Genomic DNA, 20,315 nt, shown 5'->3' with positions numbered 1-20,315 from the left:
TGGAGGAGTTTCGATTCCGCCTAAATTGTATTCGGACCCGGAACAATTTAACGCTCGGGACACTGCCGACTTCCTCAGCCGTCTCTCACTCCTGACTCTGACGGAGGCGCATGTTACCCTCATGGACCGGGACATACAAGTTTCAGAGGTCCACCAAGGTATTTAGGATCTTAAGGTGGGAAAAAGACCGGGGCCGGATGGCTTTATGGCACTTTGCCATAGAAAATTGGCTGTTATGGTAGCCCCGCACAATTAACGGCCATGTTTAACTCTGTTAAAAATGGTGATTCCTTCACCCTGGATCTCTTAACGGCAAGCATTGTGATCCCTAAACCGGATCGTGATCACTCCTCCTGGGCCAATTTTAGGCCTATTTTTAATATCAAGAGCGGAACCCGCCAGGGATGCCCCCCGTCACCTCTTCTTCTTGTACTGGCTCTGGAACCCCTGGCGGAGGCGATTCGCTCACATCCGGATATACAGGGTATTGAAGTAGCGGGCTATCCCCATAAAATTTCCCTTTTTGCCAATGATATTCTTCTCACTTTGACCTCCCCCAGAACTTCCTTACCAAATTTACAATCCCTTTTAGACACCTTTGCTTCCCTTTCGGGGCTCCGGGTTAACCCTTCCAAATCAAAAGCATTATCGGTCAATCTTTCTCCTGGTCTGTTGGGGAATTTACAGTCGGCGTTCTCCTTCCAATGGGTCTCCTCACTACCCTACTTGGGGATCCACTTTACCCCTACGTATTCTGGAATGTACCAGGCTAACTTTCCACATTTGTTAAAAAGGCTATCGGATATGCTGCTGTCCTGGTCACATTTGCCTTTGTCTTGGTTCGGCAGAATAACGGCTATTCGTATGTCCTACCTCCCAAAATTACTATAAATTTTTCTGTGTCTTGCCTGTTCTGGTTCCCTCGCATATTTTCCGCATACATCAACGCAGAATTATGCCATCTATATGGGGTTCGACGCACCCTCAAATTGGCAAACAGGTCTTGTTTGCTAAGCGAATCAATGGCGGTCTTTCGGTTCCTAATCTACGGGCCTATTATATAGCACCTCTCTCATGCCTTCATGAGACTTATCAGCTTCCGCTCTGGGCTATGCTTGATTTGGTTGACATTGACCCTGTTCCCATCTCCTCATTGCCCTGGCTCCCTCCTGTGCATCAACCAGCGGATATGGGGCCCTGTCTGGCCCATTCTCTGCACCTCTGGGACTTGGTAAAGTACTCTGCAGGGCTGATCTCTCCTCATCTCCCACTCTTACAACTTTTACATTTTTCATGGTGGATCACGAACTCCATAGAGGCAACTAGCCCAGCATCTCTTTACTGCAACGAGGTTGACAATCGCGAGAGCATGGAAAACCCCCCACACTTAGCTTTGAGGCAGTCAAAAACCGCCTGAATGACGTAATGGTTAATGAGAAACTGACGGCGGTCCTTTCTGATACGCATGACAAATTTCTTAGGGTTTGGCAGCCTTGAATTGCATACCACCACCGTTCTCGGTTTGACGCTGCATTACTGTCAATATAGGACTCCTCTCGCACGCACCCCGTGGACCTCACACTCCCTTCCTCTGTTGTTCCCTCTTCACCTTCTACTCCTCTTCTCGCTCTGCTCCTGTCTCCTATTTTTATTCTCCCATAGTCTCTTTTCTCTTGGCAGTTAATTCTTTCTAGAGGATGCTAAACTTTAGGTTCTTTTTTTGTGTATTACAGGTTTACAGACAGCAGGGTATAGCTCGGGTTCCAAATCGTATGGTTCTAAGGACTTTCATCTTATATTTGAGTATAGCCTAAGAGCTCGGCTCCTGCTTCCTTTATGTTGGTTAGGGCTTGCAGGTCCGGATTTGCTTTGTATGATGTATACTATAATACCCTATCGTAAACCTGTACTGTTGGTTTATATGACAATAAAACTTTTTGTAAAATACATTTTAATGACCCATCTATGGCTGGCTTCACTAAACCTTGGAAAGGCCAGTATATGCTGTGCAACATTTCCCCTCCAAAATTTTGGACAGTTAGCTCAATAAAACTTTGCATAAGGATGATTGAGATTGTAGGAACAAATCTTTGAAAGTATCCAGTCTGCAGAGGACCGCTCTAATTTGCTAAGGTATCTAAAAGATGCCCACCAATCAGTATCACTCATGTTTTTTTTTTTTTTTATGGAAGCTGGTTCAATAATAATAATAATAATAATAATAATAATAATAAAAGCACTGCAGTGGAAAATTTGTCCTTTTGATCATCATCATACATACCCAATTAAAGCCCATGGTGCCCGCTGCCGTGTCTCAGCCAATCAGGGGGAAGTTTTACAGATAGCTGAGGGACTCGTGGACATCGCTGGACAGAGATGGAGCTTAAGTATTAGGGGGGGCTGCTGCACACCCAAGTCTTTATCTTAAAAGTATGGGTTTGTTTTTTTCCTTTTATACTTACCTACTCTGCTGTCTCTGCACTGAGCCATCAAACACAGCCGATGGCTCAGTTCTCACAGGTCCGAGAGGAGATCTGCTAACTGTCAATCAGCATCTCTCAGCTCTGCTCCTCCACGCTCACTGGAGCACTGAGCTGTGGAGGGGATGGGGGCACCTGTCTCAGGCTCTCAGCAGCTCGCTGAGAGGCTGAGACCGGCATCAGTCCAGGCACCTGGCGGATCCAGACTTTGTTGCGATGACACAGTGCCTGGACTAATTTTTTTGTCATCAGCAGAGTGTGGACTTCAGATCGCTCTCTGCTGAAAATGCAGAAGCCCAGTCAAACGAGCTCAGGGTGAACTTAATAAAATGTTATGCATTAAAGGCGATAAAAAAAAAAAAAAAAACCTTCTGCCTTTACAACCCATTTAAGTCTCTGAGCCTTATTACCAAAGGATATACGTGTAGAATTTAACTTTTACATTACAATCATATCTCATAGTTTTCAGTTGTGCTCACCATCCTCCTGTAGTATCAAACAGCATCTGCTAGTCGTTTTTCTTTTTATCCAAGTCGGACAATCGTGTGGAATGTAAATGAAACTTTTCTATGTTTTGCAGATATTTCTGTAACATATTGCCTTTACACTACACATACAAGGTAAAATTTCTACTGCATAAAAATATTCTTAGATATAGAAGCTTAATCTCTTATGCGTTTTCTAAAGTGATACATAACTCTGAAATAAAGTTTACTTTTTTTTAACATTGTGTTGCAGAATACGTACCACTTCATCTTCAAATCCTCCCGCTAACACAAGAGAGTATGAACCATCATTGCTCCGGCCATGAATTCCACCAACATGAGGCCGATGGACACCTGCTTCACTAACCTGGTCAGACAGAAAATAAAAAATAAAAAAGGTCTAAATAAAGTTTGCATGGATTTTTATTTCAGTTTCCAGCTCTCGCAGTGTCATGTTGTAAAGTACTTTGTGTCTGGGTATGCTGAAGTAGTTGCAGAGTAGAACATTTGATTTATTCTTAAAGCCTTTAAAGCTAATCTTCAGGCTGTATTGTCCACCACCCCCTCTAATTAGTCGCTTGCATTAAAAAAAAAAAAAACATAAAAAACTATTCAGATGCACACTTACTTAAATCTGTTGTCAAGTCTCCTTTTTTTATTATTATGCAGGATTTATATAGTGCCAGTTTGCGCATCACTTTACAATATAAAGGGGGACAGTACAATTACAATACAGAAGGGATAGGAGGGTCCCTGCTCATGGAGCTTACAATCTAAAGGGAGGGAGAAATGGTACAAAAGGTAATAGCTGTGGGGGATGATCTGGTGGAGGTGACTCAAGTATGGCTTTTAAGGAGGAGGAGGAGGAGGAGGGGGGGGGGGGGGGTAGGCTTCCCTGAATAAGTGAGTTTTCAAGGATTGCCCGTTAGTGGAAGATGACGCGGAACGTGAAATGCATAGAAGCTAGGTCTGACACGCACTCCAAGTCACTTCCGCTGGGGGGTTGCCTAATGCATAGTATACACTGCTGGTCAGATAGCGCTGTCTGAACGGACTTTCACCGCACTAAGTGTTCCCGATATACTGATGCTGGAAAAACTAAGTGAGAATTTTTTTTAACAATACTATACTATATCTGCTTTCCCTGGCTCTTTTTGGCACAGCTTGATTTGCAGATGTAGGAGATTGGAGCGGAGGATAGACACGAAGGATTTTATCTGGTTGGTCCCGGGTTCATTTAACCAATTGATAAGTTTCTTCATGTCTTATGGTCACTTGTTGGTAGGTAATCATCTGGTGAGCGCATTTTGTTGTTACTTTGGGTGAAAAGTCACAAATACTATTTGGAACATGGATTTTATTTTTCACATGGTGTCGAGGAAGAATCATCTAAAAAGATTTCTGGAGCGGTTTTGAACTTTTCATGGTATAGTTGTTTGAGCAATCAAAAAACATAGCAATCAATTTTTTCTGTAACATTTGTGCATGTTTGGAGTGAAGCAATTCACCAATACACGTCTATACACGGTCACAAACGCATATATATATTATTTGCATAGATCACTTTTTGCACTTATTAGTGATTGTTTTGGGAGCGCCTGTTATTACATCATGTATGCCTCATTAGTTTTTACTAATTTCAGGTGCAGCAACCTTTTTGTTTCACCATTGGCACCAGTATCCATTTATATATTTATTTATTGTTCACTGGCTGGCCCTGCTTCTTCCCAGCAGGGCCCAAGTACCACCTGTGTGTCTATGCCAAAGCTATTTGATCAGGAAATCTGCAAAATGAGCTCCTTCCCAGCTCAGCCGCAAAAGTAGAAATTGCTAGAAGGAAAAAAAATGAAATCTTGATGCTTCTCTCAGTGCAGAGAGGAGTTGTCTGTTCGACAAGAGATTAGTCCCATCCTCCATGCAGAGCTGCCAGCAGATGTGTACACATCCATCTGCATGCAGCCAGTCCACAGAAATGGATCAACATGCAGCAGCTGCAAGGACACAATCGAATGTCAAAATCTGACATGCAGGCAGGAGCAGGTGCACAGATCCAAATGTACAGGGCCTGTTCATATCCCTGCAACCGCTCCAGTCCACGAGTCAAACTGACAAGCGATTGTGTCCGTACAGCCACTGCGTGTGCATCCATTTCTCTGGGCTGCCTGCACACGGCTCCAACGTGAATGCAGTCGCTCTGCACAGAGCAGCAACAGTCATACCCAGAAAATGCTGCTCAACCTTGCTTATACTGGAATTAGCAAAATGGTCTCAACTATGCCGAATCAGCAGCGATAACAGCTAAATGTAAATATATATGTGACTTAACTGCCATGTTTGCGTGAGGGCTACTTTTAGTTCCAATTAAAACTGTGCCCTTTGATGAAAAACTGAGTCCATGTCTAATATTTCAAGGATGGCTCTTACTGCAGCAGCCAATATTAATGCTCTTTCAAGGAGGTTATGATTAATGAATCTACTGGAATCTCAAAGCTGACCCACATATGAAAAATGTTCCTTTTATCTGTCTAGTGCTCCCACATTCATATGAATTTTAGCCTCCGAGTTATCCACCTTTTCTTTAATTACATCCTTGGCTGCCTTCAGATTTGAGTTTCCACAGGATTTTATTAGGTGCCTGAAACTTGGCAGCATATATCTGTGGATCGCAAATTCTTTCCGATTGTTCAACAAAAATGTATAGGATTATATACTGCTTCTTACATATTCCACCAATGTCTCAATTAGGGCTGAAACGATTAATCGATATTATCGATAATAATCAGGGCTTTTTTTCTCAGATAATAGGTGCAGGAACTCCCCCTTTCTGAGTCACCCCTCTCCCTTGCCCCTACCCACCTCCAAGCACCTTCCCTTGGTTCCATCCTATACCCACCTCCCAGTACCGCCCCTTTTAGACAATACAGAACCAAGTATCATTTTGTGGTGCTAAGAAATTTGTATGGAATTTGGTAATGATATCAAGAAAATCAGTAAAATAGATCCCCTGCAGCCAGCAACAATAGATCCCTCCAACAACAATAGACCACCGACAACAAAATCCCCCCCCCCCAGCAACAATAGACTCCCGGCAGCATCAACAGATCTCCGCACAGCCAGCATTAATAGACTCTCTGGCAGCCATCAACAATAGACCCCTCCTTAAACAGTAGATCTCTTGCAGCAACAACTGACCACCTGCAGCAACATAAGACCCACCCCCAACAACAATAGGCCCACCACCAGCAAAAATAGACCTCCGCAGCAAAAGTAGACCCCACTGCAAAAATTGGTCCCCTCCAGTTAGAATAGATCCCCCAGCAGTGAGCATCAATACCCTACAGCAGCCTTTCTCAACCAGTGTGCCGCGGCACACTGGTGTGCCGTCAGAGGTTTTCAGGTGTGCCGCGGGGGTCAGTGGAGAGAAGGCTGTCAGATGAGCTCTCCTGCCGAACTGTGAGAAGCTCTGTCGGCTTCAAAAATGAAAGTGAAGTGCAGAGGAGTGTGCTGTGCTCTCTGCTTCCCCCTAGAGTGCAGTACCCGGCTAAAGAGAAATCTGAAAAGGTACTGAGCTAGAAGCTACATTATTTTTTTTTTTTAATGGCTTTATACATTTGTCTGTGTGTGTGTGTGCACATGTGACTGTCTCTGTGTGTGTGTGCACATGTGACTGTCTGTGTGTGTGTGTGTGTGTGCACATGTGACTGTCTGTATGTGTGTGTGCACATGTGACTGTCTGTCTGTATGTATGTGTGTGTGTGCACATGTGACTGTCTGTCTGTGTGTGTGTGTGTGTGTGTGTGTGCGTGCACATGTGACTGTCTGTATGTGTGTGCACATGTGACTGTCTGTCTGTATGTATGTGTGTGTGTGCACATGTGACTGTCTGTCTGTATGTGTGTGTGTGTGTGTGCGTGCACATGTGACTGTCTGTCTGTATGTATGTGTGTGCGTGCACATGTGACTGTCTGTATGTGCGTGTGTGTGTGCACATGTGACTGTCTGTATGTGTGTGTGCGTGTGCACATGTGACTGTCTGTATGTATGTGTGTGTGTGTGTGTGTGCACATGTGACTGTCTGTATGTGTGTGTGTGTGTGCACATGTGACTGTGTATGTGTGTGTGTGTGCACATGTGACTGTCTGTCTGTATGTGTGTGCACATGTGACTGTCTGTCTGTATGTGTGTGTGTGTGCACATGTGACTGTGTATGTGTGTGTGTGTGCACATGTGACTGTCTGTCTGTATGTGTGTGCACATGTGACTGTCTGTGTGTGTGTGTGTGTATCAGGTTTGCCAACTTTCAGTAAATTTACAAAGAGTTTGTAAAATCCATACTTTTTGCATTTGTCCATGAATGTCAGTTACAGACATGCAGCCTACATGTCCGCAATGGACATTCAAGGACAGATGAAAAAAGTATGGATTTTACAAACTTCGTAAATTTACTGAAAGTTGGCAACCCTGGTATGTATGTGTATGCATGTGTAAGCCTGTGTCTGTAGTCTGTATGTATGTTACTTTTAATCCTGCCCCCCCCCCCCCATTCCTGTACCATGACAATGGATTTTGTAGGGCTTGTTTGATAGCAAGGACTGCTGCTTCTCTGAAAAGCAATCCATGCACAGATTGCTTTTCAGAGGCATTTGACAGGCCGTAAAGAGGCATTATGTTGCCTCTTTACTACCTGTTTTAAGCCCGTAAATGCAGCATCACTACACCGCAACCGTGCAATGCACACAGTTGCAGGGTAGTTGCAGTGCAGCCCCATTCACCCTCGGTATACCTCCAGTTGCAGCCACAGCATGTGAACACTCCAGCTGCTGCCTCTGCAGCTAAAGGTAGAGAAGTTGGGGGTGGTAAAAACGTCTCAACCATGTGGTTTTACCGCCCCTTTGACATGTTAACAAGCCCTTGGTTCACATCTGTGCAGCTGCATGTAGGGCAGACCATTCATTTCAATGGGCTTCTGTACCCACAAAAATGCAGGGAAACAAGTCCCCAACCTTCTTCTTTTTTTTTAATTGCACTGCAGCTAAAGCACCCGACATTTTCCAATGTGTGGGTGTACCATTAAGAATTAATGGTACCTCTAAAGAGCAGAGCATTATTCTGTGTGTCAGAATGGGCGCGATTTTGCGCGTGTTCTGCGACACACCATAATGTGAACCAAGCCTTGGACTGGGGTGCCTCAAGACTGAAAATACTTTTTAAGGGTGCCCCGACTGGAAAAAGGTTGAGAAACACTGCCCTACAGCACACACCAGCACCCCTTGCCATTAAATACAGTCAGTCCAGGAGGTGCCGGAACTGCGTTCCCCCTGAAAAAAAGCCCTGAGATAATGAAAATCGTTGTCAACGATTTTCATTATCGATTAGTTGGTCCGCACCTTCCGTCTGTCTGTCCGCCCGCCCTTCCGCCCATTCAAAAAATCCTCCAATCCCGTGATAACAGGCGCCGCCGTATTACACAGGCCATGCAGTGCCGACGTGCCTCGTATGTGTACAAGGCGCCGGCCGTATTACGAGGCACGTCCGCGCCCGCATGTCCACGCCTCTCCTCTGACGTCAGCTCCCCACTGATCTCAGCCCCGCCCGCTGCTGCCTCGAGGGAACAGAGGCTAGAAGCAGCCGTGAGGAGAGCCGAGCTGCACTGTCTGTGAAAGGTAGGTTTTTCTACCTTTCACAGTCTAGTTTACAGTTGCACACTCACACAGTAACAGTACAATGAGTACATGCCTTCTTATAACAATTCCCCATCCTTCTAACTCCCATCATTGATTTTCTTGGGGGGGGGGGATAGTGCCCCATTGGTGTTCCTGGGGGGGGGGGGGGGAATAGTGCCCCATTGGTGTTCCTGGGGGGGGGGAATAGTGCCCCATTGGTGTTCCCGGGTGGGGAGGGGAGGGAATAGTGCCCCAGCATTGGTGTTCCCGGGTGGGGAGGGGAGGGAATAGTGCCCCAGCATTGGTGTTCCCGGGTGGGGAGGGGAGGGAATAGTGCCCCAGCATTGGTGTTCCCGGGTGGAGAGGGGAGGGAATAGTGCCCCAGCATTGGTGTTCCCGGGTGGGGAGGGGAGGGAAGGGAATAGTGCCCCAGCATTGGTGTTCCCGGGTGGGGAGGGGAGGGAATAGTGCCCCAGCATTGGTGTTCCCGGGAGGAATAGTGCCCCAGCATTGGTGTTCCCGGGAGGAATAGTGCCCCAGCATTGGTGTTCCCGGGAGGAATAGTGCCCCAGCATTGGTGTTCCCGGGAGGAATAGTGCCCCAGCATTGGTGTTCCCGGGAGGAATAGTGCCCCAGCATTGGTGTTCCCGGGAGGAATAGTGCTGCTGCAAAGTTGTGTAATGTTAAACATTTTTTAATCTGCCGTTTGAGTGTAACATGTTTTTTCATTATTACTGTTAAATAAACGAAAAAATTCCAAATTACGTTTTTTTTATGATTTTATCCAATTAATCGAAAAAATAATCGGCCGATTAATCGATTATGAAAATAATCGTTAGTTGCAGCCCTAGTCTCAATACTCACTGAATGCTACATGCATTATGGTGTGCTAGGAAATGTTCTAGGAAATAGAAATGTGCTAGGAAATAGACAAGTAAATTTAATTACACAACGTAGCTACCCAAGGCAAAATCCTTTGACATTTAAGATGATCCTCGGGCACAGGGAGTTGGATGTAAAAGCAATCTAGTTTATAAAATAAGACAGACAAAACTTTTACTGTGCAATGTGAAGAGATTTCAGCATTAGGGTTGTCAAATATAAGCCATGTCAGTAATTAAACAGATAAGCTGGCAATTGTGATCAATACTAGTTCATTCAAATGACATTCAAACTTGCAGTATTGCACCTGTAAAAAAATAAAATACATTTTTTTTATGCTTACAGATGTAAGAGCTTTAGTTTCATTTGACATGTGCTTGATCATGGTCTGCTAGTCAGAAATGTTCAACCCGGAAACAGCAAGGCAACTGGCATTTTTAAAAAGATGCCCCTAATTACAACCCAATGTTTATATTGCATATATAAAGCAGTCAAAAAAATAAAAATAAAAATAAAAAACGACTTCCTTTTTACCATAGCAATTTTTTTTTCTGTGTGCTCTGTAGGACACATATGCTTTGCAGTGTTTGCTCTTTACTACGTGGGCCAGGTAACTGGGATAAAAGAACTCCTAGGGCTTGTCACGGATTAACATTATTCATTAGTCTCCCAGTGGTTTAAGAGGAAGCCTTGGAAACCTGACGTAGTCGGGAACACAGACTGCATTGCACAGCGCTGGAGAAGAGAACAACTATATCGGAAGCTCAGATCCCTGGTCTCCCTGCGAGACCGACTAATACAGTTCAAGATGGCTCACCGCGCATACTTTACCCTGCACAGGTTGCACAAAATGAACCCCGCCTCCCCCCCGGGGTGTTGGCGTTGTGGTACAGTACCAGGTGACTTTACCCACATTTTTTGGACCTGCCCAGCCATTGTCGATTACTGGAAGGAGATATTACGGGTCATTACACAGATCACCACTATATCGCTTCAACCCTCCATAGAAGTGTGTATATTAGGTCTCATAGAACAACTGATTCCCACTGTGGCAGGTCGCACTCTGGTCGGGTTGCTTCTCTTTTATGCCCGCAAGGCCATAGCCCTTAGCTGGCGTAAACCTACTACCCCTCCTCTCTCCCTGTGGAAGCAATTGGTCAACAACAGCCTGCCTCTTTACAAAAATTGCTATGCTAATAGGGGTTGCCCTCAAAAAATATGATAAGGTTTGGTCCAAATGGCTGGCGGATCCTTCCACAGCCACAGACCCAAACTCCACTTAATTCTTTGTTCCCTGCTGTTGCATAGGATTCTACGACTAATATATCATGTGTCTCTGAGCTGCAGGGGTTTTTTGTCCCCCCCTTTTGTTTTTTGTTTTGCCCGGAGTTGTCCTTCTACCCGTGAATGATGGCCCGCTGAGACCATTGTGATGACTTGAGCTCCCCACCCTATTTTATGTAACCAGATTGCCTCGAATCATATTTCTGTATGTGCCTCAGCCAATTTTTGTCATGACCAATGTCTGTTGTTTTCTTTTTTTTGTTGAATGTTTTAAAATTCAATAAACAGATTTACAAAAAAAAAAACTATATCGGAAGCATGCATTCAGAAAAATTGCTTTTTTGACACTTAAATATTTAAAAGGAGACTTTTGGAGCGATTTTTATATTTCATTTTAAATTTTCCTTTTATGGCAATAACGAATTGATATTATTTTTGATATTAGCACACTTTGTATAGGTTATATTAATGCATAGATTGTTCATCGTGATTTTGTATAAGAGGGTTTGTTTTGATGCATGTATATTGAAGAGTTTATATACATACAGTATCTCACAAAAGTTAGTACATTCCTCAAATGTTTGTAAATTATGTGTTCATTTGACAACATTAAAGAAATGACACTTTGCTACAATGTAAAGTAATGAGTGTACAGCTTGTATAACAGTGTACATTTGCTGTCCCCTCAAAATAAGTCAACACAGCCATTAATGTCTAAACCGCTGGCAACAAAAGTGAGTACACCCCTATATGAAAATGTCCAAATTGGGCCCAATTAGCCGTTTTCCCTCCCCATGTCATTTGACTCGTTCGTGTTACAAAGTCTCAGGTGTGAATGGGGAGCAGGTGTGTTAAATTTGGTGTCATCGCTCTCACTCTCATACTGCTCACTGGAAGTTCAACATGGCACCTCATGACAAAGAACTCTCTGAGGATCTGAAAAAAAATAAAAGAAGTGTTGATCTACATAAAGATGGCCTAGACTATAAGACGACTGCCAAGACCCTGAAACTGAGCTGCAGTACAGTGGCCAAGACCATACAGCGGTTTAACAGGACAGGTTCCACTCAGAACAGGCCTCGCTATGGCCGACCAAAGACGTTGAGAGTACGTGCTCAGCGTCATATCCAGAGGTTGTCTTTGGGAAATAGACATATATGAGTGCTGCCAGCATTGCTGCAGAGAATGAAGGGGTGGGGATTCAGCCTGTTAGTGTTCAGACCATACGCCGCACACTGCATCAAATTGGTCTGCATGGCTGTCTTCCCAGAAGGAAGCCTCTTCTAAAGATGATGCACAAGAAAGCCTGCAAACAGCTCTCTGAAGACAAGTAGACTAAGGACATGGATGACTGGAACCATGTCCTGTGGTCTGATGAGGCCAAGTAAACCTTTTTTGGTTCTGATGCTGTCAAGCGTGTGGTGGCAACCAGATGAGGAGTACAAAGACAAGTGTGTCTTGCCTACAGTCAAGCATGGTGGTGGGAGTGTCATGGTCTGGGGGTGCATGAGTGCTGTTGGCACTGGGGAGCTAAAGTTCATTGAGGCAACCATGAATGCCAACATGTACTGTGACATACTGAAGCAAAGCATGATTCCCTCCCTTCGGAGACTGGGCCGCAGGGCAGTATACCAAAATAACGACCCAAAACACACCTCCAAGAAGACCACTGCCTTGCTAAGGAAGCCAAGGGTAAAGGTGATGGACTGGTCAAGCATGTCTCCGGACCTAAACCCTATTGGGCATCCTCAAATTGAAGGTGGAGCAGCTCAAGGTCTCCAACATCCACCAGTGCCATGATGTCATCATGGAGGAGTGGAAGAGGTCTCCAGTGGCAACCTGTGAAGCTCTGGTGAAGAGTTAAAGCGGGAGTTCACCCAAAACACAATTTTTAACATTGGATTGAGGCTCATTTTGTCAAGGGGAATCGGGTGTTTTTTTTTAAAATCGAAGCAGTACTTACCGTTTTAGAGATAGAGCTTCTCCACCGCTTCCGGGTATGGTCTTCGGGACTGGGCGTTCCTATTTGATTGACAGGCTTCCGACGGTCGCATACATCGCGTCCCGAGTTGACGAAAGAAGCTGAACGTCGGTGCGGCTCTATACGGCGCCTGCGCACCGAAGTTCGGCTACTTTCGGAAAATCGTGACGCCATGTATGCGACCGTCGGAAGCCTGTCAATCAAATAGGAACGCCCAGTCCCGCAGCCCATACCCGGAAGCGGCGGAGAAGATCTCTCTCTAAAAAGGTAAGTACTGCTTCGATTTAAAAAAAAACACCGATTCCCCTTGACAAAATGAGCCTCAACCTAATGTTAAAAATTAAGTTTTTGGGTGAACCTCCACTTTAAGGCAGTGCTGGAAAATAACGATGGCCACACAAAATATTGACACTTTGGGCCCAATTTGGACATTTGCACTTAGGGGTATACTCACTTTTGTTGCCAGTGGTTTAGACATTAATGGCTGTGTGTTGTGTTATTTTGAGGGGACAGCAAATTTACACTCACTACTTTACATTGTAGCAAAGTGTCATTTCTTCAGTGTTGTCACATAAAAAGATATAATAAAATATTTACAAAAATGTGAGGGGTGTACTCACTTTTGTGAGATACTGTAGATTTAGTGCTGCACTATTTCAGATTCATATTCTCTTATGTTTCTACAGTATCCTTCTTCCCCATAACACAGAGCGTGTCTGCTCTCCCCAAATCTGCATCTGTTTAAACAGTGGGTCTCCTGTTGGGAGCGCAGTAAAATGAACACAGGAGGGTTGGACGGGGGCGTGTCTACTCTCTCCAACTCCACTGCTATTATGACCACCAGGCTTCTGCTGGTAGCGCAGCCAATCAATACAGCAGTACATGTCTCCTCTTTCCCATTCCACTGCAGTTTTAACAGCGAGGCTCCAGTTAGAAGTGATGTCAATCATCATTGCAAGGCTGAACGAGCGTGTGGCGACAGCATAGTATCCTACAATGCCAAGCAGGAAGAACAGATATGCAAACTAACCACACCAGCACCAGTCTGCTTTTGGGCTTTGCATGGTCAGAATGAAAGGGAGAATACGAGAAACAGACAGGTTCACAAGTTATTCTAGTGCAAATAAACAGGCTACATTTACCCACAACAATACACAGACACATAAATGCTACATGAATTTTTGGGGCAGTACGCACTTTAATATCATTTTGTATGTAAAGCCAAAATATTTGTTTGGTAGAGATGAAGTAGTAAAACTGATCAGAATTTTGTTTCTCTATGTGTTATTTGGGTAATTTAGCCACTTCTCTTTGTGCCAGTGACTAGGTAAGAAAGTGACATGAAATAAAAATAGTTAAATTTGTTACCAAAGCAGAAATTGTTCGATAGGACACTCAGACAATTGTCCCAAAGGCAGCCCATAGTGTGAAATCGTTATATAATGTCCTTCACTTCATTTAATGTCCTTTATTGCTGTGCTGCAATCGCATTCTAAAAAGGTTAAAAAAAATGTAGTATTCACAATCCTGTGAACCCTAGTTAGGTCCCTTTCACACGGCAGGGATGCTAAAACAGCATTAAAGCGCCGGTTGTTTTTTTCAGCGCTTTTCAGGCGCTAGTGGGGCTGATTTTTTAAGGTCACCTTAAAAAAAAAAAAAAAGTTCAGTTTTACGCCGCCTTGAAAACACGGCCCAGTCATTTCCATGGGCAGGGGAGTTTTGGAAGCGCCATTTATAGCCCTCCCAGGCCGCCCCCAAAAGATGCTACTTTCAGGACTTTTCCCAACGTCCTGCAAGCGTACCGCTCTAGTGTGAAGGCATCCATCGCACAGAGGACAACGTTTTTAAGTACTTTTTAGAGGCGATTTGTAACGCTAATACGCCTGAAAACAGCCTCAGTGTAAAAGGGGTCTAATAAACTAGGGATATTTTCAAAAGGGACAGATGAAGGCATAATTCAAGCATTCATCATTCAACAGAAAAAAATGTTTATGGATTGCAAGTGCAATTATTTTTTCCGAGCCCTCTGCTGCCAATATTTCGTATGTAGTGAAAAGTTTTATTTCAGTAAAAAAAAAAGCTTTCGTTCAATTCACATTAAAAAATAAAGATAAATGCAATTCTTTTTGTATGCAAAACAAAACAGTAAATGCAATTTTTTTTTTATTTCATTTTTTAGGAGCCTGTAAAACATTCATTGACAGTCTCAAAGCATGTCAGTATTTGTAGTCTTTTCATTCACAGAACTCCTGGCACGGCCATGCTCCTTTAAAATTCTGACAGCAGGTCTGGGGAGAAGATCCCCGGCCCACTGGCCCACGAGGGGGGCTGGGGTAGAGCTGCAGAAGCAGGACCATGTTACATGTTCCACCCTAAAAACAGGTAGAACATGTAACATGTTCCCAAAGATGAACTTATTCTTTAATATAAACAGTTTGTTCATAATTGGCTAGCTGAGGAATATGTATATATTGAGGTTGATTTGCCAAAGGCAAATACACTGTGCACTGCAGATGCTCTAGTCTGAAATAAGGGCACGCGCTGAAATAAGGGCACGCTCTGAAATAAGGGCACGCTCTGAAATAAGGGCACGCTCTGAAATAAGGGCACGCTCTGCTGATTTTCATCATCCAATCATGTGCAAGCAAAACAAAAAATCATTTTTTGTTTTCCTTGCAGGTTTCCCTCAGATCTAGAGCAACTGCATTTGAAGTGTACTTGCAGTGCACAGACCTTTAATAAAATCAACCACGTTATGTTTAGAAAAACAAAGCTTTACACTTAGAACCCATGTAGAACATACCTGCACTCGGAATTTCCATAATGCCCCAACAGGAACACCAGGGATGGGACCATAATGATTTGATGGAACAATAGTGCACTCTTTAGTGCGCCCAACGCAGGCCATTCCCTTTAAAAGAAAAAACACAACAGTTAGCATATAGTATTGACTGGCCACAGACATTTACAGTGGTGGATAAAAGGCGATTTAGAGGCCTGGGCTGTGTGTTGCAATGTGTCCCTGCAGGGTCAGTTGTAGATCAAATAGGCAAAATGATCTTGTTCTAAATAAAAAAAGCTCCTATCCAATTTTAAATCTAAAAACTAGGGCTTAATAATGCCAAGGAAAATCTATTCACCTTTTATAAACGTGGGATCTAATATGCCAGCAAACACTACTCCATTAAAAACTGAGCTCTACAAGTGGCATCTTCACATCAAATGCCTGTACAGCTACCAAGGGAATAATCCTTCAGTTAGGCCAGTGATCGCTGCTCATCACTACTCACAAAAGGCATGCTTTGAAACAAAATAAGCTCATGTTCTATCACCATTAAGCCCTGTGGACACGTTTTCAAATATGAAAAACTTTAATAATCCCCATCTTGCCATATGAACAAAGCTAAATAAGAAGAACCCAGCAATTACAATGGAAAAAAAAAAAAAAAAGACGGACCATGCAATTACAGTGTGAATATAGGAACACCGATTTCTGAAGGATTTTATCGAATAAAGCTCTCGGACTTTGTGATCACACCGGAACAGCTCACTTCTTTCCCCTTGGGGTCCCCACAGCAACTAACCTGCTTAGCTTGCCATTTCATACTGAACTCGTTCCAAAGACTTCCTACATTTACGGTTATACATAAAACATCTCACAGTCAACAACTAAAGACAAATAGTGAATGCTCTTGGAAAAACATCTGAATTTACAAGGATTCGGCTTTTCAGGACTGGCATCTTCAGTATACAGCAGCATCCCTCTTTGGCGCTCTTAGCTCCTCCCCTTGGAGCAGTGCCCCCAGAGAAAGCTGCTTGCCCTGTGCGTGTTCGCTCCCGAGCCGCTGCTCTATGCGTCCACAAGACACAGAGCCGTGTCATTAATTTAGTATCCTGTGGATGGAAAGCTACAACGTCTGGCAGCCTTTGCAAGGAAGCCGATATGCTGACAGATCTTCAGGAGACCTGCAGATCGCTGTTGCAATGATTTACAGGCTCCTGCAAAAAAAAAAAAATTAAAAGCACATTTTCTTTACCTGAAAAAAAAAATGTGCATTTATAAAAAAAATGTTTTAAGTGAACTTATCCTTTCAACATGCTTAGTGTAGAAGGGAATAGATGTGTGTATTGCAATTTGAAGTGAAATAATGATCTATATGCTGCTGCTACAAGAAAGACATTTCCAGTAAAGATATCTACACTAAGGGGTTAGGTGGGATTTGAAAATTAAAGAAAAAAAACCTGTGAATATTACCATTATACCCAAAGGGCTAAGCACATTCGGTCGTTATGTTACTACCCATTCTGCTAACGCACAAAAGATAAAAAAAAAGGGAGATATTTCTTAGGTAAACTGGAAATATTACACGTGACTAGCCATTTTGGAATGGATACAATATCACAATCTAGTTAATCCTCTGGCTATGGAAATAGACATGCTATTTAAATCTCCCAGCAGTAGCTAGGGATTTTAAGATAAAATACATGGAACAGTGTGCTTACATTATGTATCCTGGACATGGACAACCTGCAACATTGTGTTAGAAATGTGAATAATGCACTTTTTATAAGCTGCACGTGGCCCTGATTTAATGGGAAAGGCAAAGACAAGTGTTAGATACACTGCAGCAATATCAAATCTTTAAAACTAAAAGCTATTACTGGCCTTTAAAAAACAAAATAAAGTTTCTGAAATTTAAAATTAGAGACAGGTAGAGAAATGTTAACTTTAGCTGGTGGATGATTAACTGTAAAGCATGATGTCCTTTAACCCCTTTTTCTGACCGGTTCGTACGCACCTACAGCACTGCTTCCATCTGGTCAGGTCCGGACGCCGTATGGACCGGACACATTCCTCCTCCTCTGCTATAAGCTTATGACCATGAACTTATATTGGAACTGTTCAGCAGACTCTGCTGCAAAACCAATAGCTCTGATCAGCGGATGACAAGCTGCTGATCAGAGCTATTCCCCCTTAAATGTGACCTGCCCCCTGCCGCTTCAGAGACATTTCATTGCAAAAAATACACTCCCCACTGCTGTCACAGGGAAGGGGAATTGGACGGGGGAGGAGTTATAGGCTGCAGATGCTGGAACATGTTACGTGTAATACGTTCCAAAGGTGAGCGTGGCCTTTAATGTTAACCAAAAGCACCAGGACCACCCACCTCCCCTCTCCAAGGTAAAACTATGCTTTTCCTATGCAGGGCAAATCAACAAGTTAATTTTACTTTAGCCTCGATCAACAGATGCTTACCTTCCCTTTGCTTCCTCACAGCTCCACTTAGCTGTTGAAAAGTAAAGTCTTATGTAATCCAAGGGTCACTGGTGTCACACTTTACACAAGGCTCTCTCTGTATTCCCCTTCTGACATGGTCAATTGGTCCAATGCTGTCACATGCAGACAGTCATGTGATCCCGCATACACACAAGTACCAATATCCTCAGGAACTGGCTGGCTGCATTTTGGGTGCAGCATCCAGCAAGTGTATCTTAAACTGGAATGAACAGTATCATATGCAGAATTCATTTCTTTGCACATTATTGGGTGGAGATGCAAACAAAATACACCATATCTTGCACAACGGGTACTATACCTTGCCCCAATCTCTCTGACTCTCAGTGCTAGCTGAGGGCATCTTTGCCTTCTTTTTACTTTGTCTCAGTTTTTCACCAGCCTTTACAACTTCAGTTGAATCATTTTTACAGGAAGGACAATACCTAAAAAAAGAAAATAACATACTTTCTGTAGGTAAGCACACAGGGTTACTTTTATCAACAGGTAAGCAGACAAGGTTACTTTTATAAATACTAAATGACACTTCTACACCCTTTATATTGCTCTCCCCAGACAACTGAAATGCAATGGAAAGTAAAAAAGGTACCCACAAAAATGACATGCTTGTTGCCCAAAAGCGAAGAATATGGCAGATATGGTAAACATGTGGTGGAAAAACCACTGGCAACGAGGCTTCATTAGTGAAAGTGGTAACCAAAGGTTACAATTTGCTTAAAAAGTATACTTGGGCAGATTACACAAATTGCTCTCCTGTAGGATTTTCTACTTGGCATACGACCTATATCTTTAAGCTCATTAGGGACGCAGAAAAAAAACAAAACAAAGGTGGACAACCATGCATAGCCACTCCAACTCCCATTATGCTTCAGTTATGCCAAAAAACAGTATTAGGATTAGATCACAAAACAGAGGGATTGGACCAGTGTTAATAAACTCAAAAACTGATTTTACAAGGATTCAAAGCAAATCAAAGGCAACTGGTACATTCAAAAGCAGGGCAACAAAACGCTAACAGGCCCACACAATAAGGCTACAGTCACACTGGTGATTTAGGCTGGTGCGAAATGCAATAGCAAGGATCCTCTAATTCCTGCTGCTGCAAGCAACTAGATGTGGCTGTCTGCATGACCAGCGATGACCACTGGTTATCGCTAGCTGTGCGGAGAGCTGCAGCTGCGGGTTACTTGTCATAGTGAAAAGGGTTGGCAGCCACACCTAGCAGAAGAGCAGTAAACAGAATATTACTTCCGCTGCAATGCGCACCAGCCTAAATCGCCAGTGTTAATGCATCCTAACAGTGCAAACACAGAGGGCAGCCTGCAACTCAAAGAGCTGCCTGAAAGACCTTACCATCCAGGTTTGCATCGGCTGAGGATTGGTAGAAATTTAGGAAGTGATTCAATATATTTAAGCCTTGTAGATGTAAGGTAGGGTAAATACACCCTTTTAGTTTGGGAACAGTGAACAGGTTTGAGTAAGGGCCCCGAGACCTTTCTGCTTTTGAACAATGGTAAAAGCTCCCCATTTCAAGGGAGCTTGAAGAGTGGCCCTGAGAACTGCTAGCCTGTGCAGAGACTTGTGTAGGTTGGACAGCATGAAATTGGGTGGATGTAGAAAGCAGAACTCTAGTTTGTAGCCCTTTAACACAACGTTCTTTGCCCATACCTCCAAGATGTTTTCGAAACAAGCATGGAGAGGTTTCTGTAGGGTTGGAAATTTTGAAAGCCAATGGCTTCTCATGGAACTGGGTCCAGGGATTGGATTAGGTTTGACTTAAAAATGGGAGGCCTGGGACAAATGCAAGGAAATCTTTTTAGTATAAGTGGCAGGTCTATATATTGCCCAGGTTAAAGCTTTGGCTTATTTTGAAGCAGTGACATCTTTAATAGCTGCCCAAAGCACCAAAAAGTTGTTGGTTGTCAAAAGGCATACCGTACATAGTAAAAAAAAAAAAAAAAAAAAATTATATATAAAATTTTTGTTCTGCACACCAATAATTTAGGCAGAAAAATGCATATGCGCGTTAACTGAAAGGAGACTCGTTTAAGAAATGGGATGGACAATATCCACAAAACCATCAACACAATAGTGTAAATATAGCAGGCACGAGCTCCAAGTGTTTCATAACCAATTCAACTGTAAATATAGCTCCTTTGACAAATCCCCTAATGGCTGACATGACCGACATGACTGACATGATGGCTATGGCAGGTTGCATTGTTGGACCTACTAGTGAAAACA

At 43.4% G+C, this 20,315-nt stretch overlaps 1 protein-coding gene across 1 annotated transcript in view; it reads right to left on the bottom strand.

Annotated features, from left to right (window-relative positions):
* UHRF2 (ubiquitin like with PHD and ring finger domains 2) overlaps positions 1 to 20,315 on the bottom strand; it is a 110,379-nt gene that overhangs the window by 20,917 nt on the left and 69,147 nt on the right. Inside the window, exons 7-9 of the mRNA XM_040357613.1 lie at positions 18,373 to 18,496; positions 15,579 to 15,686; positions 3,228 to 3,332 (exon numbers count right to left, since the gene is read on the bottom strand). Coding sequence (XP_040213547.1) covers positions 3,228 to 3,332; positions 15,579 to 15,686; positions 18,373 to 18,496 — 337 coding nt within the window. The remainder of the gene's footprint in view (positions 1 to 3,227; positions 3,333 to 15,578; positions 15,687 to 18,372; positions 18,497 to 20,315) is intronic.

Source organism: Rana temporaria, chromosome 1 (assembly GCF_905171775.1).
Source record: "Rana temporaria chromosome 1, aRanTem1.1, whole genome shotgun sequence".
Lineage (NCBI taxonomy): Eukaryota > Metazoa > Chordata > Amphibia > Anura > Ranidae > Rana > Rana temporaria.
Note: the sequence above shows the minus strand (reverse complement) of the source record. Positions and strands in the feature narration are given on the sequence as shown.